Source organism: Primulina eburnea, chromosome 10, assembly GCF_022965805.1.
Source record: "Primulina eburnea isolate SZY01 chromosome 10, ASM2296580v1, whole genome shotgun sequence".
NCBI lineage: Eukaryota > Viridiplantae > Streptophyta > Magnoliopsida > Lamiales > Gesneriaceae > Primulina > Primulina eburnea.
The window spans coordinates 14,156,062-14,182,425 of record NC_133110.1 but is presented as its reverse complement, the minus strand read 5'-3'; the positions used below and the strand labels follow the sequence as shown (position 1 = coordinate 14,182,425).

Genomic DNA, 26,364 nt, shown 5'->3' with positions numbered 1-26,364 from the left:
TAGGAATCTCTTTGTTTGTGTTTAATAGTAATTCTTGAACTTCCTTATCAAACCCATTAAAGTAAACATTGATCAACATCGAACTCAAGGCAGATTCCTGAGGCAGACCCCTGCCTAAACAAACCCCACCCAATTCAATGTTGATTATCTTACATTTAAACAACCTTTTTATCAAATCTAGAAATGCCTTATCTTCAATTTTCTCACCCAGTATCAAAAACAACTTATCAATATCGCTAGAACTAAATAATTCACGATCAAATTTAACAATAAATCACCAACTTGGGTTCACCACCGAATTCTTTAAATACCAAATCGATGTGTGGCGGCCCAAGTTTGCTCGCTTGTCATAGAAAAAGGTAGCAAACCCAAAAACTTATGCATAAACCATAAAACTTGTTTGAACTCTCTCCAAAGTAATTCTTTTATTACACATATATCTAAATAGAACATATTTTTAAATGTTAGTTTTCTAAATATATATATATATATATATAAACATTCAAAACAACACTCTATTTTCCCACTTTTTTCTATTATATTTTTATGGAAAAGAATTTCGACAATGAAAATATAAGCTATAAACTTTACACACATTATTGTAGTTCATCGCAGTGAAATTTGATGGATCTGAATGCTCTAATGGCAGAGTATTTTTGGGAACTTAAAATTATGAAATATCACTATATCGGTAACTATATCTTTTTCATTATTTATAATATTATATTATTATTTTATATAATATAACAATTTTCGGTCACACGATAAATTCAACATGTGTTTTTCGATTCGATCACCGGTCCGGTTATGAAGGTGATCCGGTTATGAAAACATTGAAGTATACTTTTGTTTCCAACATCAGTCACAGAAAAATTATGTTTCAACGTTTACGGTTGTTCCGATTAAAAAATCACGCAGTTTTCACAGAGTTACGAAAATTGTGCTTCCCATATGACTACAGGATATTGTTGCACATCCCCTCCTCAGGTTCTCATTCAAGAAATCTTCGTTATATAAGTATTCTATTCAACGTTTCCTTTCCTGTCGCCATTTATACACGGGTATTGAAGTGGGACTAACCATTTCATCTTCACGCAGTTTGCGTTTCCTACCCCTTTTCTGCACCATTGTTGCATTAAAATGATTACCCTACAGCGAAACAAGGAAAAAATGAAGCGTATAACGTACTCTCTGAAATATTGATACCTGTAACTCTTTCTGCATAGACATATCCGTGTATATTTTCTCTAGATCTTTTACCGTTTTTTTCTAGCCTCTAGCTCTCGATATGAAGAATTTGTCTTCCTGCATGTTGACCGTGTTTCTATAGACGATTAAACTAAACTCCTCAACCACAAATTCTAGTCTAACTTCCTTGATGTAGAAGAGAAACAAAAGTAATATGTAGGCCTAAAGCCAAGGAGAGACTGAAAAGAAATTTGGAAATCAACCAAAGCAAAACTCATCAAAAGGAAAAGGATTTGTGCACGGCGGACATATAACCAACCATTTGATTCGATGAAGTTATGTTCTACAAGAAACAGAAAAGTCATTTGGAATAAAACTAAATACCCAAAATCAAAGTAGAAAGATACAACATAGAAAAAGGATTAAATTTTAGGAAAATGCAGCAACGATTGCCAACAAGCAAGACCCTTTAGGGAATATGATAGATAATAGTTCATGATACAAGAAACGTCAGTTGGGTGTAAATGATCTAGCACTTGTGCATCAATTCGATTTCTTGAACCAAAGTTCGTCAAGTGGCAAGGATAAATGATGGAGAAAAGTATCATCCCCTAATTCCCATAAAATTTATACAAAGATACATCACTCACAATGACGGGATAGTATTGATCTCTGGGAAGAAATAGAAGCCCAGTAGAAAGTCCAGACAAGACAAAAAGGACACACGGCCATGTGCATTACACGTCAGTTGGGTTTAAATGCTCTAGCACTTGTGCATCAATTCGATTTCTTGAACCAAAGTTCGTCAAGTGGCAAGGATAAATGATGGAGAAAAGTATCATCCCCTAATTCCCATAAAATTTATACAAAGATACATCACTCACAATGACGGGATAGTATTGATCTTTGGGAAGAAATAGAAGCCCAGTATAAAGTCCAGACAAGACAAAAAAGACACACGGCCATAAATATTTATCATTCACGCATAAATGGAATTATAATTAACTCACATAGCATTCGATTGATATTCCCAATTGGTATATATTTGTGACCAACAAATACAAAAAAGTTTTGGACGAGAAAACTCGAACAATAGCAGGGAATACCAAGGAAGTATCAATTGAAAACTAAATTCAATTAGAAAAATAAGATATTATGAAAAGACGCCAAATATCACCATATTCAATCAACAAGTGAGGTATTGATAACTTAAGGGCGTAAAGTATGGGTGGTAAAGAGACAAATGAAAGAGCTGTGAGGATACGCAGACTAAAGAAAATTATTTCTGATTGTCAAGGAAAATTTGTAGTCCACTTCGTTTTTGCAATATAGCTTATGGATTGACGGTAATGATATCATTCGGTACTCTGTAGGGATCTTAATTGTGGGGAGGCAAGTAGAAACAGGTAATCAACCTGGAAATCCAATTTCGTAGGAGGCAATTGACTAAAAAAAATAGCTTTCAGTACCTCAAAATAAATTTAGGCAAGTCTTTAAAAGCTGATGGGTTCCCTTGTTCTGAAACTTTTTTGCGTACTTCTCTTGCCTCCTCCCTAGAAAGAGAATCAACAGCCAGCCAACATACTTCATGAAACACAAAAATATCTACAAAGCTCAAAATGCTATACTACTGAGCAATATTTTCCCTGCACCATTTTATGCATTAATACTTTGTGTGACCAGTACATTACCACCAAATCACTGTCTTGAATGAAAAAAAAAATCTGTCATTTGCAGACACAAAAGTGTAAACATGGAATTCAAGTGATTCAAACAGAAGTTCCAGAGAAGACAGTCTCATTGCCCCTTGGTCATTGAACTTTTGAAATTGGCCTTCGGATAGTTTTATCTTAATTGCCTAGATTACATATTATACGTTCTTTCTAAAGCAGAAGGGAATAAAATGACTTTGAAGAAATAAATTATTTGAGCTATCAGAAGCGACCATATCTAATAATGAGAAAATAATAAACTTTGGTGGTGACATAACTGTTATAACATGAAATTGACTACTCTATAAAATGGGTATGAAAACTATCAAAATCAGCAGAAAAAGGGCTTGATCACTCACCTGTTGTCGGCATAATAAACATGTTTGGATGATGACTGATTGTCAAAAGAATGCATCATACCATTAAGTCTTTCAATTTTATGCATCCAAAAAGTTAAATTTCAGAATAAAGAACCTGCATGACAGCTATCTCGAGAATCCGAGACCCAAAAAACCAGAAACTCTAAAATAAAACCATTTTTTCAGTTTGAAGCTTCTGCAAAATATATCCCATGTCTTGGGTCTTCATCAACATCAGCTCTTCGTTAGTGTACTTATTAGTCTGGCTCCTTTACGAAATCCACATTCAACAGCTGATATTCAAATTACACTCAAATAAATATCCTCAAAAGAGAACAGATAACCTCATAAAAATAAAATTTTCAAGCTTACTCAGGTTTATGGACTCCGCCAACAGTTTTTGTTTTAATCATCTTGAAGTAAAATTCATCTGGGTTTCTCAATGCTGCTTTTCCATAAGTTTCTGTTATAAACACGCAGAAGCGACTTACCATAAAATAAGAAATCGCCAAATTTTGTTCATAAAATGCTACCAAAACCAACAAGACGCAGGGTAGTAGAAATTACCAGTAAAGTCTGCTCCTTCTGGTGATAGGCTCGTGCACGAATGACATAATCTTTATGTTTTTCGAGCGGCCCAAATTTCCTTCTCAAATGCCTGGTACACACAACAAATCATCAATTGAGTGAACCGGAAATATATGTCAAAATATTTCAAAACGGGCAATAAAGAAATTAATGGCCCCAAAAAATAATCACACTTACGGCTGAGCGCGCTACTTGTGAGCTTTTCTGGGAATAGCTTTCCTTAAAGACGACATCTTTATGCTAGCAAAAAAAATTCACAGAACTTTAAAATCAATTTACGCACTTCAGAAAGGCAAAAACCACTACAGAAAACATAAAGGGCTAACAAAAATCTTGAGTTGAAATAATTTAACCGTGAAACAGCGAAGATTATCGGTACAGAAAAAAAACAACGGATTTCTTTCGTATTTACACCAAATTCAAAATAATTATTAAGCACAGAAGACTCGCCTGTGGAAAACGGTGAAGGCTTAGGGTTTAAAGGAGACACCGATGCAGAGAATCTTGATTTGATGAAAAGTATTTTATATTGTGGCAAAAAAATTATTCTAAATTAAGTAAAATTCAATCAAGCAAATTGGCTTCCGGATTGAGTGCAAAAACTTATGTGACATTTTGTGATATGGATCTCTTATTTGGATCTTCCATGAAAAATATTACTTTTTATGCTAAGAGTATTATTTTTTATTGTTAATATCGGTAGGGTTGACCCGTCTAACAGATAAAGATTCGTGAGACCGTCTCAAAAGAGACCTACTCCAGCTTGAGTATACAAATACACACACTACACAAAAATTATGATATCACAGAAATAAAAAAACAAAATCTTGATATTATATTAAAAAATTTAGAAATAATTTTTATAATATTTTCTTATAATTAACTAGAATAATTACTCAAATATGATAGTATTTTTTTATTTCAAATTTATGAAATTGTTAGAGATGATATCATATTTTAAAAGATTAATTTTGTTTATAAAAATAAGAAAATATTTATTAGCATATGATAATTATAGACGAACCACAAATTTTATAAAAATAGGCTTTGGCGATATTTTTTATTAAACAAAATAAAATATTTTATCATTTGTTTGAGCTGATTTTTGTTACATAAAAATTAGATAATGACATTAAATTTAATTACTTCAGGTCTCTTAATTTTTAATAATACTAATATCATTGTGCATGGAATTATTTGATTAGAGTTTCATTAATTTTTAGATTAAACTATGAAGATTGATATTGAAAATATTAATGATTCTTTTGTTATAGTTGGGAATTATTATTTAGATAATGAAAAGGGTAAGGCGACGGTTTTAAGGACGGTTTCGCGATCCGTCACCGGAGGCTGCGTCGCATTCTAGAAGAGACGGTTCTTTGTAAGGTTTTAAGAAACCGTCGTTAATATTAAGCGACGGTTTCTACAAAACCATCGTTAATATTAGCGACGGTTTTAAAAACCCGTCGCTATATTTAACGACGGTTTCGTAAAATCCGTCGCTATATACCGACGGTTTTATGAAAATCGTGGCTTATCAAATTAAGCGACGGTTTATTTAAACTGTCGCTCTATAGCAACTGTTTTGATAGAACCCGTGGTCTTTAAAATTAAGCGACGGTTGATTGAAAACGGTCGCTAACATCGCGACGATAGAATACAAGACTGTCGCACATGGGCGACGGTTTGTGGAATTGTTGCAATATTAGCGACGTTTGATGAAAAACCGTCGCTAATATAGCTACGGTTTTAATAAACCCGTCGCTATTATAGTGACGGGTGTTAGTAAATTGTCGCTAAATTTAATAGGCGACGGTTTTAATAAAAACCGTCGCTATATAGCGACAATTTTTCCACTACCCTATTATTCAATTCTAAAGCCATCAATCTTTGTTCCAGAAGTAACAATCAATATCTCATCCAATAATCGGACAACATAAAACTTCAATGGCTTATAAAAAAAACATGGTCTGAATCTCTTTCAGCCGATACAAGATCGTTTTCCACGAACATAGGAATCTCTTTATTCGTGTTTAATAGTAATTCTTGAACTTCCTTATCAAACCCATTAAAGTAAACATTGATCAACATCGAACTCAAGGCAGATTCTTGAGGCAGACCCCTGCCTAAACAAACCCCACCCAATTCAATGTTGACTATCTTACATTCAAACAACCTTTTTATCAAATCTAGAAATGCCTTATCTTCAATTTTCTCGCCCAGTATCAAAAACAACTTATCAATATGGCAAGAACTAAATAATTCACGATCAAATTTATCAATAAATCACCAACTTGGGTTCACCACCGAATTCTTTAAATACCAAATCGATGTGTGGCGGCCCAAGTTTGCTCGCTTGTCATAGCAAAAGGTAGCAAACCTAAAAACTTATGCATAAACCATAAAACTTGTTTGAACTCTCTCCAAAGTAACTCTTTTATTACACATATATCTAAATAGAACATATTTTTAAATGTTAGTTTTCTAAATATATATATATATATATATATATATATATATATAAAATTCAAAACAACCCTCTATTTTCCCACTTTTTGTATTATATTTTTATGGAAAATAATTTCGACAATGAAAATATAAGCTATAAACTTTACACACATTATTGTAGTTCTTCGCAGTGAAATTTGATGGATCTGACTGCTCTAATGGCAGAGTATTTTTAGGAACTTAAAAGCATGAAATATCACTATATCGGTAACTATATCTTTTTCATTATTTATAATATTATATTATTATTTTATATAATATAACAATTTTCTGTCACACCATAAATTCAACATGTGTTTTTCGATTCGATCAGCGGTCCGGTTATGAAGGTGATCCGGTTAAGAAAACATTGAAGTATACTTTTGTTTCCAACATCAGTCATAGAAAAATTATGTTTCAACGTTTACGGTTGTTCCGATTAAAAAATCACGTAGTTTCCACAAAGTTACGAAAATTGTGCTTCCCAGATGACTACAGGATATTGTTGCACGTCCCATCCTCAGGTTCTCATTCAAGAAATCTTCGTTATATAAGTATTTTATTCAACGTTTCCTTTCCTGTCGCCATTTATACACGGGTCTCGAAGTGGGACTAACCATTTCATCTTCACGCAGTTTGCGTTTCTTACCCCTTTTCTGTACCAATGATGCATCAAAATGATTACCCTACAGCGAAACAAGGAAAAAATGAAGCGTATAACGTACTCTCTGAAATATTGATACTTGTAACTCTTTCTGCATAGACATATCCGTGTATATTTTCTCTAGATCTTTTAACCGTTTTTTTCTAGCCTCTAGCTCTCGATATGAAGAATCTGTCTTCCTGTATGTTGACCGTGTTTCTATACACGATTAAACTAAACTCCTCAACCACAAATTCTAGTCTAACTTCCTCGATGTAAAAGAGAAACAAAAGTAATATGAAGGACTAAAGCCAAGGAGACACTGAAAAGAAATTTGGAAATCAACCAAAGCAAAACTCATCAAAAGGAAAAGGATTTGTGCACGGCGGACAGATAACCAACCATTTGATTCGATAAAGTTATGTTCTACAAGAAACAGAAAAGTCATTTGGAATAAAACTAAATACCCAAAATCAAAGTAGAAAGATACATCATAGAAAAAGGATTAAATTTTAGGAAAATGCAGCAACGATTGCCAACAAGCAAGACCCTTTAGGGAATATGATAGATAGTAGTCCATGATACAAGAAACGTCATGTAATGCCCCAGATTCGACGACTGTCCTCACTGTATCAAGACGGGTCTTTCCAGCGTGCTTATGTCCTCACTCACATGCACCCTGGGAAACTTCCCAGGAGGTCACCCATCCCAAAATGCCCTAAGTCAAGCACGCTTAACTTTAGAGTTCTTATGTGATGAGCTACTGAAAAGAAGATGCACCTTCGTGATATGAGTAGTACAAATCAAATCTTTTAAGTCCTCTTCAACTGTACAGTCCATTACATTGAACAGTCTCGGAATCTCTCTCATTCCCGTGTGGGTCAGTTCATTCGTGTTCCATCCAACTAGAAGCCTGCCAGAAGCCGCTCATTGTCCGTGCAACTGATGGCACCGGCGATAACCCCCCGCCCTCTTCGGCCCCGGGCCTCACATGCCCACCAGTTTCCGCTTGGTTCGTCCCCGAACCACACCGTACTAAGAGAGGTCGGCTCTGATACCACTTGTAACACCCCGGATTCGACGACTGTCCTCACTGTATCAAGACGGGTCTTTCCAGCGTGCTTATGTCCTCACTCACACGTACCCTGGGAAACTTCCCAGGAGGTCACCCATCCCAAAATTGCCCTAAGTCAAGCACACTTAACTTTGGAGTTCTTATGTGATGAGCTACCGAAAAGAAGATGCACCTTCGTGATATGAGTAATACAAATCAAATCTTTTAAGCCCTCTTCAACTGTACAGTCCATTACATTGAAAAGTCTCGAAATCCCTCTCATTCCCGTGTGGGTCGGTTCATTCATGTTCCCTCCACCTAAAAGCCTGCCAGGAGCCGCTCATTGTCCGTGCAACTGATGGCGCCGGCGATCACCCCCCCCCCCCCCCCCGCGCTCAACTGGTACCAGGATTGCTGCTAAGATCTATATAAGTCAAGGAGGTCTTGGGATGGAGAAGTTCTATGAGTAATGGGTAATGGGATAACCGTGAGGGGACTTAAGCCCAAACGGGAACAGCCCATGTGCATTACACGTCAGTTGAGTTTAAATGCTCTAGCACTTGTGCATCAATTCGATTTCTTGAACCAAAGTTCGTCAAGTGGCAAGGATAAATGATGGAGAAAAGTATCATCCCCTAATTCCCATAAAATTTATACAAAGATACAGCACTCACAATGACGGGATAGTATTGATCTCTGGGAAGAAATAGAAGCCCAGTAGAAAGTCCAGACAAGACAAAAAGGACACACGGCCATAAATATTTATCATGCACGCATAAATGGAATTATAATTAACTCAAATAGCATGCGATTGATATTCCCAATTGGTATATATTTGTGACCAACAATTCCAAAAAAGTTTTTGAAGAGAAAACTTGAACAATAGCAGGGAATACCAAAGAAGTAGAAATTGAAAACTAAATTCAATAAGAAAAATAAGATATTATGACAAGGCGCCAAATATCACCATATTCAATCAACAAGTGAGGTATTGAAAACTTAAAGGGGGTAAAGTATGGGTGGTGAAGTGACAAATGAAAGAGCTGTGAGGACAGGCAGACTAAAGCAAATTATTTCTGATTGTAAAGGAAAATTTTTAGTCCACTTCGTTTTTGCAATATAGCTTATGGATTGACGGTAATGATATCATTTGGTACTCGGTAGGGATCTTAATTGTGGGGAGGCAAGTAGAAACAGGTTATCAACCTGGCAATCCAATTTCGTAGGAGGCAATTGACTAAAAAAAGTATCTTTCAGTAACTCAAAATAACTTTAGGCAAGTCTTTAAAAGCTGATGGGTTCCCTTGTTCTGAAACGTTTTTGCGTACTTCTCTTGCCTCCTCCCTAGAAAGAGAACCAACAGCCAGCCAACATACTTCATGAAACACAAAAATATCTACTAAGCTCAAAATTCTATACTACTGAGCAATATTTGCCCTGCACTATTTTATGCAATAATACTTTGTGTGACCAGTACATTACCACCAAATCACTGTCTTGGATGGAAAAAAAAAAATGTCATTTGCAGACACACAAGTGTAAACATGGAATTCAAGTGATTCAAACAGAAGTTCCAGAGAAGACAGTCTCATTGCCCCATGGTCATTGAACTTTTGAAATTGACCTTCGGATAGTTTTATCTTAATTTCCTAGATTACATATTAGACGTTCTTTCTAAAGCAGAAGGGAATAAAATGACTTTGAAAAAATAAATTGATTGAGCTATCAGAAGCGACCATATCTAATAATGAGAAAATAATAAACTTTGGTGGTGACATAACTGTTATAACATGAAATTGACTACTCTAAAAAATGGGTATGAAAACTATCAAGAATCAGCAGAAAAAATGCTTGATCACTCACCTGTTGTCGGCATAATAAACATGTTTGGTTGATGACTTATTGTCAAGAGAATGCAGCATACCATTAAGTCTTTCAATTTTCTGCATCCAAAAAGTTAAATTTCAGAATAAAGAACCTGCATGACAGCTATCTCGAGAATCCGAGACCAAAAAAACCAGTGTTAGGATCGGTTATCGTAATCGTTGAGCTACAGTAGCTCGATTCTCGAAATATTGAACACCGATGAATTAAATCAAGTTTGGTTTTAAACCAAGCGGAAGACACACGAAATCATCCTTCGTATAAACCGATTCAAGATTTTGTAAAGCATTTAAAATATATGCAAGTTGAATGAGTAAAACTATTTTGGTTGAAGCATTTTATCAAACACTTGATATGCAATATTTTTTTATTTGATAGGACTCGTTTTTACGTGTTTTTAGTGTTGGTTTTGAGTCGCATTCATGCATCATATTAGTTTGTTTAGTTTCATTTTGCATCTTTTTAGCATTATTTAGAATTTGACTGATCTCATGTATTTTGTGGTGATTTTGTAGGAATTGAACCAAAAAATGGGAGAAAATTTGGCATAATGTTGAAGAGGATTCGCTAGGGCGGTCAAAAGTGACCGCCCCAGCGAGCATTGTGGTCTGGCAGAGGAATTGTTGCGCGAGTGTCTCGCTAGGGCGGTCAAAAGTGACCGCCCCAGCGAGCATTGTGGCCTGGCAGAGGAATTGTTGCGCGAGTGTCTCGCTAGGGCGGTCAAAAGTGACCGCCCCAGCGAAACCTGGGAAATGATCGAGAAAGTTTATTCGAGGACTACTCGCTAGGGCGGTCAAAATATACCGCCCTAGCGAGAAGCGAGATTGAGAAAGATTTGTTTCCAAATTTTGAGGGACTCTATCCTACACCAAAACCTACACACGAGATCAGGGCCGTTTTTATCATCTTTTATCAGACTTTTCATCTCTATTCTTGGAGAAGAGGCTAGGAGCAAAGGAGATTTCGAAGACCTCGAAATTTCTACGCGTCGTGGCCGTCATCCATCGTCATCTTTAGTATTTTTATTATTCAGTATTTTATTTCTTACATTGATTGTTGGTTTTTATCATGAATTTCAGTAGCTAAACTCTAGATTTGTTGGGATTTGAGGGGATCCTACCCCGTACTCGGTGTTTAACATTATTTCTCGACGTTTTTATTAGTGATTTGTTTATGCTATTGTTCTTTCTTGTTTCAATCGAAGCCTAGCTAACTTCCTTTGATTATTTCATGTTGTTAATGATTTCGATAGAATAATTAACAATACGATCAAATAGTATAAACCACAGATTTACAATTTTAGTAGATATACGAAATTGGGTACGTGTCGATAGTGATAGTTCACCCGGATGAAAGCTAGTGGATTCCATATAATATAATGCAATCTTGAATTGTTAAATACTGGAGGACACTTGAGTACTGCATGTTTATGATTAGTATTAATATAGCTCGACAGAGGATATTAATTAGTCTAGGGAATTTCGTCGAATGCATGAGTAAAAGTCGAGTGTAATTATTTAAACATGAGTGGTAGTGAACTGATAATTCCCAACAAATTCATTTCTCCTTTGATTTAATCCAAATTAATCATTGCGTTCTTGAATACATTTTCTTTGCATTTTAATTATTTTACTTGTTTATTCTACATTAGTTCAATCATCAAATCAATTTATCGTTGCTAAAGAAATTTTACTTGAAAATAAAAAGAGTGTGACGCAGTCCTTGTGGATCGATACTCGTATTCACTTACGTTTATTATAACTTGACTATCGTGCACTTGCGATATTTAAATCGAGCTTTCATTTATAAAATAAATTATGGGACTATTCACTGTGCAAGTTTTGCTCGATCAAGTTTTTGGCGCCGTTGCCGGGGACTGTTGATTCACAATTTTTTATTCTTTATTTAAATTCTTTAGTATTATTTATTTTATTGTTATTTGATACTCTCATTGTGTTGCATATTTTTCTTGTGGTGCATGTGAAGATCACTCGAATTTAAGCTTGAGCCTTTTGACCCCGAGATTGAACGCACAACTAGACGTCGACTACAGCAGCAAAGAGCAATGGAAAGAATGGAAGGCGAGCAACAAAGAGAGGAGCCAAGGCGTATACCGATGTTGGATTATGCACAGCCGTCTCTTGATGGAGCACGTCCAAGCATCGTAAGACCGGCCATCCGAGTTAATCAGTTTGAGATCAAGCCAGCTATCATTCAGATGATTCAGAACACTGTCCAATTTGGGGGAAGTGCACTTGACGACCCTAATTCTCATATAGCTGACTTTCTTGAAATTTGTGATACTTTTAAATTTCATGGCGTTTCTGATGATGCTGTCCGTTTGCGTTTATTTCCATTTTCACTGAGAGATAAAGCTAAGTCGTGGTTAAACTGTTTGCCTGTAGGGTCTATCACTACATGGGAGGATATGGCAAAGGCATTCATGATCAAGTACTTTCCTCCGTCAAAGACTATGAAGCTTAGAGCCGACATTACTACTTTTGCTCAATATGAGAACGAGTCACTTTACGAAGCATGGGAGCGCTACAAGGACTTGTTGAGGAGATGTCCACACCATGAGCTGCCTCTTGGGTTAGTTGTTCAAACTTTCTACTACGGTCTGCTTACTCCTAACCGTACGATGATAGATACTGCTGCCTGTGGTAACTTACTGAGAAAAACGGCGGAGGAAGGATATGAGTTATTGGAGGAGATGGCTGCTAGTAGCTATCATCCTCAGTCTGATAGGCAGAGACGATGTGATGGAGTTAATCAAGTTAATGATTTATCGACAGTTTCAGCCCAGTAAGAGGCGTTGAATAAAAAGATTGATGGGATGAGCATGAGTGGGTCGGCTATGCGTCTGCAAGAAATTTTCTGTGATAAGTGTGGGGGTGAGCATGACGTGCAGGATTGCCAAGATGGAAATCCATTTTATGTGCCTGAGGGAGCACCGGTAAAACAAGTGGGATTCCAGAACCGTCCTAGAAATGACCCTTATTCGAATACATATAATCCGGGATGGAGGAATCACCCAAACTTTCGTGGGGAGGTCAAAACAACCAAAATCGCCAACAAAGAGGTCCGCCATATGGGATGCACCAAGGATTCAAGCCAGAGCCGCCTCAGGAGGAGAAGTCCAATTTAGAGCAAATGATGACTAAATTTATTTCTGCAACAGAGACGAGATTTCAGAATCAAGATGCATCCATAAAGGGGTTAGAGAATCAAATCGGACAATTGGCTAAGTTGATTGCTAATAGGGAGCAAGGAGCTTTGCCAAGCAACACGGAAACTAACCCAAGAGAACATGTGAAGGCTGTGGAATTGCGTAGTGGAAAAGCACTCGAGTCTAATGAGGAAAAGACCAAGCACGGTGAGGATGAGGTGGAAACTCGAGGAGGTAAGTCTTCTAACTCTACATCTACACCTATTGCACAAAATAAAATTGTTATCCCTCCACCTTTTCCTGCATCAATGAAGAAAGCTAAATTAGATGCACAATTTGGTAAATTTCTTGAGATATTTAAAAAATTGCATATTAACATTCCTTTTGCTGATGCTTTATTGAATATGCCAAGTTATGCAAAATTCTTGAAAGATATCTTAGCGAATAAGCGGAAGCTAGAAGATCATATGACGGTGAATTTGACTGAAAATTGCTCCGCTTTAGTTCAAAACAAGATGCCTCCTAAGCTAAAAGATCCAGGGAGTTTCTCTATACCTTGCATTATTGGTGACATCAATTTTCATAAAGCTCTATGTGATCTTGGTGCGAGTATTAATCTGATGCCTTTTTCTGTGTTTAGGAGACTGGGATTAGGTGAACCCAAGCCAACTAGGATGTCGTTGCAGCTGGCTGACAGATCTGTCAAGTATCCACGTGGGATTATCGAAGATGTTTTGGTGAAAGTGGATAAGTTCATTTTTCCTGCAGATTTTGTGATACTGGACATGGAGGAAGATTTAGAGATGTCGTTAATCCTAGGGAGACCGTTTCTGGCTACAGGGAAAGCGCTAATTGATGTTGAAGAGGGGAAGTTGAGACTGAGAGTTGGAGAAGAAGAAATTATTTTTGATGTCTTTAATACTCTCAAGCACACAATGCACAATGATAGTTGTTTTCGTATTGATGTCTTAGATTCTCTCGTTTGTGATTTTATGCAGGATGGATTGAAAGAACCATTGGAGGCCACTCTCACTACTGAAAAGCAGGAGGACGAGCTAGACGAGAAAAATATGGAGATGGTAGCTCACTTGAATGCCATTCCACCTTGGAGAAAGCAAGTGAGGCTTAGACTAGAGGACTTGGGAGACAAAAAAGATTTAATGCCTCAAAAGTCAAGCCTAGAGGAGCCACCTACTTTGAAGCTCAAACCACTACCTCCACATCTCAAGTACGTATATTTAGGAGAAGATAATAAATTGCCTATTATTATTTCCTCTTCTTTGACAGATGATATGGAGAGTAAGCTCTTGGGAGTCCTTAAGGAGCATAAAAAAGCATTCTCTTGGAAGGTTTCGGACATAAAAGGGATAAGTCCTTCGATCTGCATGCATAAAATTCTGATGGAAGATAAATACTCACCTCTAGCACAACCACAAAGGAGACTCAATCCAAAGATGCAAGAGGTAGTAAAAGCTGAAACGATTAAACTTCTAGATGCAGGTATTATCTATCCTATCTCTGATAGTGCGTGGGTAAGTCCTGTACAATGTGTGCCTAAAAAGAGTGGGATTACTGTTATTACTAATGAAAAAAATGAGTTGATTCTCACTAGAACTGTTACGGGTTGGCGTGTGTGCATAGATTATAGGAAATTGAATGATGCAACCCGTAAAGATCACTTTCCCTTGCCATTTATCGATCAAATGATTGAACGATTAGCAGGTCATGAATTTTATTGCTTTTTAGATGGATATTCGGGATGCAATCAAATCACAATTGCACCTGAGGACCAAGAGAAAACTACTTTCACTTGCCCTTATGGTACTTTTGCGTTTAGGCGTATGCCCTTTGGTTTATGCAATGCACCTGCAACATTTCAAAGATGCATGACCGCTATCTTTCATGACATGACTGAAAATTTCCTTGAAATTTGTATGGATGACTTCTCTATTTTTGGCTCCTCATTTAATGAATGTTTAGAGAATTTGAACTTGGTGTTAGTTAGATGTGAGGAGAGCAATTTGGTGTTGAATTGGGAGAAGTGTCACTTTATGGTTCAAGAGGGGATTGTGTTAGGACACAAGGTATCGGAGAATGGAATTGAGGTCGACAAAGCCAAGGTGGAGGTAATCAAAAACTTACCCCCACCTTCATCAATAAAAAGATTTAGAAGTTTCCTAGGGCATGCTGGTTTTTATAGGCGTTTCATTAAAGATTTTTCCAAAATTGCTAAACCTTTATCCTCTTTGTTGATGAAAGATGTTGAATTTAATTTTGATTCTACTTGTCTGCATGCATTCGAGATACTCAAGGAAAGCTTGGTGACAACACCTGTTCTGACTGTCCCTGATTGAGAGTTACCGTTTGAGGTGATGTGCGATGCTAGTGATACAGCTGTGGGTGCGGTGCTGGGTCAAAGGAAGAACAAGGTATTTCATACCATCTACTATGCAAGTAAGACTTTAAATGATGCTCAATTGAATTACGCTACTACTGAAAAGGAATTGCTTGCTATAGGATTCGCTTTCGACAAATTTCATTCATACCTTGTTCTGTCTAAAGTAACTGTGTATACAGATCATTCTGCCCTGAAATACTTGCTTGCTAAGAAGGATGCGAAACCTAGGTTAATTAGGTGGATTTTATTATTGCAAGAATTTGATCTCGAGATTCGAGATAAAAAGGGTGTGGAAAATGTAGTTGCTGACCATCTGTCTAGGCTTGAGCATGTTAGAATTAAGGGCAGTGACGATGATATAGATGACTGGTTTCCTGATGAACAATTGCTCGAGGTAAATGCGTACCCTTGGTATGCCGATTTTGCAAATTTTCTTGTCACTGGCACACCTCCACCTAATTTATTGTTTCACCAAAGAAAGAAATTTTTTTCAGACGTGAAATATTATTTTTGGGAGGAACCGTTTTTGTTTAAAATCTGTGCAGATTATATGATAAAAAGATGTGTGGCGGAGGAGGAAACCAATCAAATTCTGAACCATTGTCATGACCGTGAGGTAGGTGGTCACTTTGGACCCATACGGACGGCATCTAAGGTACTTGAATGTGGTTTCTATTTGCCAACTCTTTTTAAGGATGCTCGTTTGTATGTTCTCAATTGTGATAGATGCCAACGCACAGGTAATATTTCCAACCGTCATGAGATGCCTTTAAATAACATTAATGAGTGTGAAATATTTGATGTGTGGGAGATTGATTTTATGGGTCCTTTTCCTGCGTCTTTTGCAAAATAAATTTATTCTGGTGGCAGTGGAATATGTATCTAAATGGGTGGAGGCAGAGGCTTGTGCCACTAATGATGCACAAGTGGTGTTAAAATTTTTGAAGAAACATATTTTTAATCGATTTGTGCACCACGTGCAATCATAAGTGATGGTGGCCACCATTTTTGCAACAAAATTTTTGATAAACTGTTGGGCAAATATGGTGTCACCCACAAGGTTTCCACTCCATATCATCCCCAAACTAGTGGACAAGTTGAAGTATCCAATCGAGAAATTAAGAGGATTTTAGAGAAGACGGTTAATGTGAACAGAAAGGACTGGTCCATTCGGTTAGATGATGCTTTGTGGGCGTATCGTACTGCTTTTAAAACACCTATAGGCACTACACCATATAGGTTGCTTTTTGGTAAAGCATGTCATCTACCAGTCGAATTAGAGCATAGAGCATATTGGGTGACCAAAGCACTAAACTTTGATTTTTCTCTTGCAGGTGAAAAACGATTGCTGCAGTTGAATCAGTTAGATGAGTTTCGGGGAAGAGCTTATGACCTTGCACTATCTTACAAGGAACGCACCAAACGAGCCCATGACAAACACATTATAAGAAGGGAATTCAAAGTGGGTGAAGCGGTGTTGGTATACAATTCTCGCTTACGACTCTTTCCGGGCAAGCTAAAGTCAAGGTGGTCAGGACCATTCACTATAGCCAAGGTGTTCCCATCGGGTACAGTGGTGCTGCATGATGGCAAGGAAGGGACATTTACTGTGAACGCTCAAAGATTGAAGCACTATATCGGTGGCACAATTGAGCCACAAATTGGAGTCACTCGGCTCCATGACAGTCATTGAGGACGTGGGTAAAAAGTCGAGCTCTAGACTATAAATTGAGAACTACTTCTACTCTTTATATTGATTTTAATTATTTTTTTCTTTAGTTATTAATCGCATCATTTGCATTTAGGTAGTGCATGGAATTGCATTCATTTTTTTAAAAAAAAAGAAAAAAAAACGACAATGTCTCGCTAGGGCGGTCAAAACTGACCGCCCCAGCGGGCACTCGCTTTTTCAAAAACAAAGTCGCCGCAAACTCCTCGCTAGGGCGGTCATAATTGACCGCCCCCGCGAGAGATATTTTTTTCTAAAAAGATTTTAAGTCGAGAACACCTCGCTAGGGCAGTCAAAACTGACCGCCCCAGCGAGAACTCGTATTTTTCAAAACTTTGTCGGCGAGAACCCCTCGCTAGGGCGGACACAATTGACCGCCCTAGCGAGTAGCGCAGATCATAAAATTTTTGTCGGCGAGAACCCCTCGCTAGGGCGGACAAAAGTGACCGCCCTAGTGAGTCGCGCAGATCATAAAAACTTTCCCTTTCTCTTTTCTTCTCCACTTCGAACCCTACTCTTTCCTTTCCAAATCTCGGCGCCCCCCTCCATCTTTTGTGCTAAATCCGTGTTATTTGCTGATTTTTCAGGGTAAAGACTCCATCTTGGTCCATACCCTCCACAAGGAAGCACTTAGGCTACAAGATTTTCTTCTTCGGTCATCTTCCACAGATTCCGGTGAGCTTCTCCGGCGACCTTTAACAATTTTCCGGCGGTTTGATACTTGTGCTCTTCTCAAATTTCCCACAATGGCACCCAAAAGATCTAAGGTAACTCACGGTGCTTCTAGTTCTCGGTCTACTCCGTCTATGTTTATGAATGATAATGCTAGGGAGAGATATGAAAATGCTAGACTACATAGGAAGCCAATCCCTGAGCGAGGATTTAGCTCGTCTATTATCAATCATTTTGCTTTGTTACAAGTAGCGGGAAGAGGGTGGACTGGCTTTGTGGCACAACCGAACGCAGCAGTGGTTCCGGTTGTGCGTGAATTCTATGCCAATGCTCCGGAGGGGAATGAGCATAAGGCATTTGTGAGGGGACATCTAGTCCTGTATGATTCCCATACGATCAATGACATGTTGGGTTTACAGTCGGTGGATGATTCGGTGTTTCAGGCGTGGGTGCTTAACCCAGATTATGATTTGATTATTCGCACACTCTGTTATCCGGGCACCACGTGGAAACAACCGGGGACGTATACGGTTTTTCTTGAAAAATTTTTGAAGGTGGACGCGGCATTGTGGTATGCGTTTTTATCTAAGAGATTGATGTCGGTCAGTCATACGAGTGATGTGCAGCGTGAGCGGGCGTTTGTTCTGTATGCCATCTATACTAGGATGGTGATTGATGTGGGCAGGCTCATTTTCGGACAGCTCAACATGTGTATAAACAGCATCAATTTGGCTTTTTACTTTCCGACGATCGTGACTGAGCTGTGTGCCCGATCGGGGGTGATTTTTGCCGATGATGATGAGTGGTTACCGCCGATGAGAGCCATTGATGAGCCTCTTTATAGATCGAAGAGGGAGAAAAGACAGGCTGAGCTGCCCGAGGAGGTATTTTTCGATTATGGGGGAGCAGCTCAACCACCTCCGGCCTTAGGACATGCACCACCACCTCCGCAGCCACGCCGCCGTGCCATGCGAGATCGCCTCGCCGAATTGGGCGCTTGGGCCACTTATCAGACTGAGTACCATACCGTTAATCAAGCCCACATTGAGAACATCGAATACTTGGTGCAAGGGATCTCCACTCATTTGGGCATCGACACTTCCGGCCGGCCACCTGCACCCGCATACCCGCCACCCTTCCAGTTTCAGTACCATTATCCTATACCCCCAGTAGCTGACGAGGGAGTTGCACCGCCTGAGAATGAGGAGGAGGACGATTTCTGATCAGGGGAGTTTACTGTTTCCCCTTTCTTTTTATTTTTCATATTCTATCGTTGCATTTGCATTCATGAGTTTTTATGTTTTTAGTGTTTGTTTCGTTTTGTGCAATGAGGGCATTTGCACAACTCTAGTATGAGGGGGTGGGTAGATTGTTATGTTTGCGTAGTTATTCGTTGCATTTCTTTTGTTTGGTGTCGTTTATGGTAAGAAGACATAGTTTATGAGCCAGTGATGAGGTTGGATTGATAGTATACAAAAGTATTGATTGGGTCACTTCATGAATGGTACTCTTGATTGTTAAAGCATGAATTTTGGCACAGAGTTTGAACTTTTTGAGCACATATGTGTGGGGACTAGAATTTTGTAGGAATAATAGTGAAATTTGAAGGTTTTGTGTGGTTAACTTGAAAGGCATCATTTATGAGTTGATTTAGCATGTAAGCCCGTGAAAATAAGTCACTGATTGGGACCTTGAATGAGAAAATGTGATTTGCCTTGAACTTTACATATACCTTTTTTTAATGCACTGAATTAAAATATCATACTCCTAACCAGCCGTAATCCAAAGTATATATTCTTAGCCTAGGGAGTACATGTGTGAAAATTGTGCATCAAAAAAAATATATCGAAAAAGAGAAAAAATGGTGGAGATGTAAGGTGAGGGGGAGCCAAAATAAAAGGAATGAAATTCTATTCCTGGGCTAAAAGTTGGAGATGTAAGGAGACGAGGAAAGTCAAACGAAAATTCTTGACGATTGCACAATGAAAATGATCGGTGTACTCCCGACTGTTAGCCACTTGAGCTTATTTTCCTTCTTTTCGACACCCTCCTCTGCACCTAAGAATCGAATAAAGTTCAAATTATGGTGAGTGATAAATGGACACGGGGGTGCATGCTAGTGAGACTTGTATTGAAGTGCTAATTGAGTGACTCACATGATTGGATGATTGATCAATTTGAAGTAAGAATGACTAGACCCATCATGACACACACACACGTTCAAATGAGTGTCAAGATTTATGTGTAGGTGAGAATGAGTATCCGTTTGTGATTTGACTTGATTATGATTTGTATGTGGGAAAGTTCACTGAGGCATGAGCATGAAAATTGTTAACTCACCATGGACATTTACTTGTGTTAGCTATTTCTTGTTTGAGTAATTTTGTGGTTGTTGTGTTTTTTTTAGAATCTCATGCTTTAACCTATTTTGCTCGAGGGCGAGCAAAAGATTAGTATGAGTGGGTTGATAGGACTCATTTTTACGTGTTTTTAGTGTTAGTTTTGAGTCGCATTCATTCATCATAATAGTTTGTTTAGTTTCATTTTGCATCTTTTTAGCATTCTTTAGCATTTGACTGATCTCGTGTATTTTGTGGTGATTTTGTAGGAATTGAACCAAAAAGTGGGAGAAACTTTGGCATAATGTCGAAGAGGATTCGCTAGGGCGGTCAAAAGTGACCGCCCCAGCGAGCATTGTGGTCTGGCAGAGGAATTGTTGCGCGAGTGTCTCGCTAGGGCGGTCAAAAGTGACCGCCCCAGCGAAACCTGGGAAATGATCGAGAAAGTTTATTCGAGGACTACTGCTAGGGCGGTCAAAATATACCGCCCTAGCGAGAAGCGAGATTGAGAAAGATTTGTTTCCAAATTTTGAGGGACTCTATCCTACACCAAAACCTACACACGAGATCAGGGCCGTTTTTATCATCTTTTATCAGACTTTTCATCACTATTCTTGGAGAAGAGGCTAGGAGCAAAGGAGATTTCGAAGACCTCGAGATTTCTACGCGTCGTGGCCGTCATCCATCGTCATCTTTAGTATTTTTATTATTCAGTATTTTATTTCTTACATTGATTGTTGGTTTTTTTCATGAATTTCAGTAGCTAAACTCTAGATTTGTTGGGATTTGAGGGGATCCTACCCCGTACTCGGTGTTTAACATTATTTCTCGACGTTTTTATTAGTGATTTGTTTATGCTATTGTTCTTTCTTGTTTCAATCGAAGCCTAGCTAACTTCCTTTGATTATTCATGTTGTTAATTATTTCGATAGAATAGTTAACAATACGATCAAATAGTATAAACCACGGATTTACAATTTTAGTAGATATACGGAATTGGGTACGTGTCGATAGTGATAGTTCACCCGGATGAAAGCTAGTGGATTCCATAGAATATAATGCAATCTTGAATTGTTAAATACTTGAGGACACTTGAGTACTGCATGTTTATGATTAGTATTAATATAGCTCGACAGAGTATATTAATTAGTCTAGGGAATTCCGTCGAATGCACGAGTAAAAGTCGAGTGTAATTATTTAAACACGAGTGGTAGGTGAACTGATAATTCCCAACAAATTCATTTCTCCTTTGATTTAATCCAAAATAATCATTGCGTTCTTGAATACATTTTCTTTGCATTTTAATTATTTTACTTGTTTATTCTACATTAGTTCAATCATCAAATCAATTTATCGTTGCTAAAGAAATTTTACTTGAAAATAAAAAGAGTGTGACGCAGTCCTTGTGGATCGATACTCGTATTCACTTACGTTTATTATAACTTGACTATCGTGCACTTGCGATATTTAAATCGAGCTTTCATTTATAAAATAAATTCTGGGACTATTCACTGTACAAGTTTTGCTCGATCAGTATTTGAAGAACACATAAGATGCTTCAACAATGCATCTTTAAAAACAGTGTAAATGATAAGTAAATGCAATAAATAAATAGACACAAATTTGTTTATGGATGTTCGGAGATTAACAACTTCTACGTCACCTCTTCTTCCCCTTGGGAAGGATTCACTGGAAGACTTTGATTTATACAACTCATTGTACAAACCCATTCAGCTAGGACTTACCCACTGCCTAAAACTGAACTCCTAGCACTCAAGCTTGTAGGCAGCACCTCACAATCAGCATACTGTTTAATGTCTCATATGCAAAGACTACAACACAATCTTTTACGTCTTTGTGTGAAGACTCTCTCAACTAAACTTTGATGCTCAAATCTCATGTATATGTGTGAGTGATTGTGTGCGAGGAATTTATCCTTTACAGTGTACATCTCAAATGTATCCTCACGCAAGGGCTTGTGCTCTCAACTAGCTGATATATTCATGCTACCTGCCCATGCTTTGAATCCCCTTGGAAAGCTCTTGTTTGATCTTCAATATGTTGTATTTATAAGCCCCAACAATGATATATACGTTAGACACAAGAATATGACCGTTTGAAAAGTTTCTGTACTGTTTCGGGAAATGCAACGGTCAAATTCGTCTTGCTGGAAAATTTCCCGACTGGTCAACTCTGGTCAACTCAACTGGTCAGCAGCTGGTTCAGTTCAGCTAATCAACTTCTGGTTCAGTTCAGTTCAGTTGGTCAGCTGCTGGTTTGGTTCAGTTGGTCTGGTTCAGTTCAACTGGTCTGGTTCAACTGGTTTTCAGCTGGTCTGGTTCAACTGGTCTTCAGCTGGTCTGGTTCAGCTCAACTGGTTCGGTTCAGTTGAGTTTTAGCCCAGTAGTTTCATTGTCATTTATCAGCATCTTAAGCTTCTATTCAGACTTTGACTTTTGAAGATGATTTGTAGATCATCGTCTTATCTTTCCAACGCATACTGAATCGCTTCGTTTCAATAACCGAGCTGAGAGATATGACCAAAATACCACAGCTGCTCAAACCCAACTGATTGCTGTTTTCGTGTCATCAGTTTGGTCATTCAGTGATCAGTTAGACCATGATAACATCCGATTTTGCCCAACTGATGTTAATATGACTTGTCCCAAATTGAGTTTTCTAATCATTTCAATTGGCGGATTGTCATTTGGATTATCCAGCTGAAAGATATCATCAGAACACCGAAGCTCGCCAGAAATTCAGTTTGTGCAGAATTCAGTTTCAGCTTGCTTCTTGTGTTTGCAACTTCACACTTGAGTAAATATGTTAGAAACACAATAAAAAGTTTAGTTAACATCAAAATCCAGATTGCGAACATGAAATGTTCCAACAATCTCCCCTTTTTTGATGATCACAAAACTTGGATAAACAATCAATTCAACTAACATATTTCTCCCCCTTTTTGTGTGAATCAAAAAATCATATTTTCAAAATATTTTGAGCACAAAATTTTCTCCTCCTCATATTTTAAAATAAAAACTCCATTAAAATTTTAATGAGTTCTCCCCCTATATTTTTGAATTTTTGAAAAATATAAAAGAAGAGGGATAACTAAACAATTTTTTCATGGCTCATTTTCTGCCGCAGCACATATGCTCTGCCTTCAACGAATAAACTGTATTTTTTGGTGCATAATTAGGCTGCAAATTTCATATTTCTGCGAACCTCTATGAGTCTAGTTTGCAACGCAAAATCCGGTTCATCATTTGGACACTCGAGCAAGGAGATATGCCATTTTTCCCATGGTCGCTGCAAGCTGCGCGAAAATTCAGTTTTACATATATATGTTTAAAAAATCTGAAATTTTTGAATTTTAAACATCAAAATCAGTTTCAATGTTCTTTCAAGAACAACCCGCTCTGATACCACTTGTTAGGATCGGTTATCGTAATCGTTGAGCTACAATAGCTCGGTTTTTGAAATATTGAACACCGATGAATTAAATCGAGTTTGGTTTTTAAACCAAGCGGAAGACACACAAAATAATCCTTCGTAGAAACTGATTCAAGATTTTGTAAAGCATTTAAAATATATGCAAGTTGAAAGAGTAAAACTATTTTGGTTGAAGAATTTTATCAAACACTTGATATGCAATATTTTGGTATTTGAAGAACACATAAAATGCTTCAACAATGCATCTTTAAAAACAGTGGAAATGATAAGTAAATGCAATAAATAAATAGACACGAATTTGTTTATGGATGTACGGAGATTAACAACTCCTACGTCGCCCCTTCTTCCCCTTGGGAAGGATTCACTAGAAGACTTTGATTTATACAACTCATTGTACAAACCTATTCAGCTAGGACTTACCCACCGCCTAAAACTGAACTCCTAGCACTCAAGATTGTAGGCAGCACCTCACAATCAGCATATTGTTTAATGTCTCATATGCAAAGACTACAACACAATCTTTTACGTCTTTGTGTGAAGACTCACTCAACTAAACTTTGATGCTCAACTCTCTTGTATATGTGTGAGTGATTGTGTGTGAGGAATTTATCCTTTACAGTGTACATCTCAAATGTATCCTCACATAAGGGCTTGTGCTCTCAACTAGCTGATATATTCATGCTAACTGCCATGCTTTGAATCCCTTTGGAAAGCTCTTGTTTGATCTTCAATATGTTGTATTTATAAGCCCTAACAATGATATATACGTTAAACACAAGAATATGACCGTTTGAAAAGTTTATGTACTGTTTCGGGAAGTGCAACAGTCAAATTCGTCTTGTTGGAAAATTTTCCGACTGGTCAACTCAACTGGTCATTCAGTTCAACTGGTCAGCAGCTGGTTCAGTTCAGTTGGTCAACTGCTGGTTCAGTTCAGTTCAGCTGGTCAGCAAGTTGTCAGTTCAGTTCAGTTGGTCAGCTGCGGTTCGGTTCAGTTGGTCTGGTTCAACTGGTTTTCAGCTGGTCTGGTTCAGATCAACTGGTTCGGTTCAGTTCAGTTTCAGCTGTTTCGGTTCAGTTCAGTTTCAGCTTGTGCAGAACCAGTAGCTTCATTTCCATTTATCAGCATCTTAAGCTTTTATTCAGACTTTGACTTCTGAAGATGATTTGTAGATCATCTTCTTATCTTTCCAACGCATACTGAATCGCTTCGTTTCAATAACCAAGCTGAGAGATATGACCAAAATACCACAGCATTGCTGTTTTCGTGTCATCAGTTCGGTCATTCAGCGATCAGTTGGACCATGATAACATCCGATTTTGCCCAACTGATGTGAAATACGACTTGTCCCAAATTGAGTTTTCTAATCAGTCTAATTGGCGGATTGTCATTTGGATCATACAGCTGAGAGATATTATCAAATCACCGAAGCTCGCCAAAAATTCAGTTTGTGCAGAATTCAGTTTCAGCTTGCTTATTGTGTTTGCAACTTCACACTTGATTAAATATGTTAGAAACACAATGACAAGTTTTGTTAACATCAAAATCAAGATTGTGAACATTAAATGTTCCAACAAACCAGAAACTCTAAAATAAAACCTTTTTTTTCAGTTTGAAGCTTCTGCAAAATATATCCAATGTCTTGGGTCTTCGACAACATCAGCTCTTCGTTACTGTACTTATTAGCCTGGCTCCTTTACAAAATCCACATTCAACAGCTAATATTCAAATAACACTCAAATAAATATCCTCAAAAGAGAACAGATAACCTCATAAAAATAAAATTTTCCAGCTTACTCAGGTTTATGGACTCCGCCAACAGTTTTTGTTTTAATCATCTTGAAGTAAAATTCATCTGGGTTCCTCAATGCTGCTTTTTCCTTAAGTTTCTATTATAAACACGCAGAAGCGACTTACCATAAAATAAGAACTCGCCAAATTTCGTTCATAAAATGCTACCAAAACCAACAAGACGCAGGGTAGTAGAAATTACCAGTAAAGTCTGCTCCTTCTGGTGATAGGCTCGTGCACGAATGACATAATCCTTATGTTTTTGGAGCAGCCCAAATTTCCTTCTCAAATGCCTGGTACACACAACATATCATCAATTGAGTGAACCGGAAATATACGTCAAAATATTTAAAAACGGGCAATAAAGAAATTAATGGCCCCAAAAAATAATCACACTTACGGCTGAGCGCGCTCCTTGTGAGCTTTTCTTGGAATAACATTCCTTAAAGACGACATCTTTATACTAGCAAAAAAAATTCACAGAACTTTAAAATCAATTTACGCACTTCAGAAAGGCAAAAACCACTACAGAAAACATAAAGGGCTAAGAAAAATCTTGAGTTGAAATAATTTAACCGTGAAACAACGAAGATTATCGGTACAGAAAAAAATAACGGATTTCTTTCGTATTTACACCAAATTCAAAATAATTATTAAGCACAGAAGACTCGCCTGTGGAAAGCGGTGAAGGCTTAGGGTTTAAAGGAGACAACAATGCAGAGAATAATCTTGATTTGATGAAAAGTATTTTATATTGTGGCAAAAAAATTATTCTAAATTAACTAAAATTCAATCATGCAAATTGGCTTCCGGATTGAGTGCAAAAACTTATGTGAGACGATATCACGAATCGTATTTTGTGAGATGGATCTCTTATTTGGATCTTCCATGAAAAAT

General features: G+C 37.6%; 1 protein-coding gene and 1 non-coding gene across 2 annotated transcripts; both read right to left on the bottom strand.

The window, feature by feature from the left end:
* Nucleotides 1-6,890: 6,890 nt before the first annotated feature.
* On the bottom strand, nucleotides 6,891-25,923 carry LOC140803845 (probable U3 small nucleolar RNA-associated protein 11). The gene is made up of 8 exons (XM_073159709.1): nucleotides 25,868-25,923; nucleotides 25,670-25,760; nucleotides 25,474-25,565; nucleotides 25,256-25,370; nucleotides 9,895-9,974; nucleotides 9,293-9,375; nucleotides 7,078-7,196; nucleotides 6,891-6,990 (listed from the first exon to the last, which is right to left on the bottom strand). Exons 1-8 carry the CDS (start codon nucleotides 25,921-25,923, stop codon nucleotides 6,898-6,900), a joined length of 729 nt encoding a protein of 242 aa, XP_073015810.1. The 3' UTR covers nucleotides 6,891-6,897.
* On the bottom strand, nucleotides 12,392-12,498 carry LOC140804102 (small nucleolar RNA R71). Its single transcript, XR_012112061.1, has one exon. It is a non-coding gene; the product is annotated as a small nucleolar RNA R71 (small nucleolar RNA).
* Nucleotides 25,924-26,364: the final 441 nt, after the last annotated feature.

Bases quoted from the DNA above. Each gene is read 5' to 3' on its own strand.
- LOC140803845 (XM_073159709.1), bottom strand. From the start codon at position 25,923: ATGTCGTCTTTAAGGAATGTTATTCCAAGAAAAGCTCACAAGGAGCGC. The intron at 25,761-25,867 runs GTAAGTGTGATT...TGTGTGTACCAG, and splicing joins CACAAGGAGCGCGCTCAGCC to GCATTTGAGAAGGAAATTTG. The intron at 9,975-25,255 runs GTTTGTTGGAAC...TTTTGGATGCAG, and splicing joins GTTTTATTTTAGAGTTTCTG to AAAATTGAAAGACTTAATGG.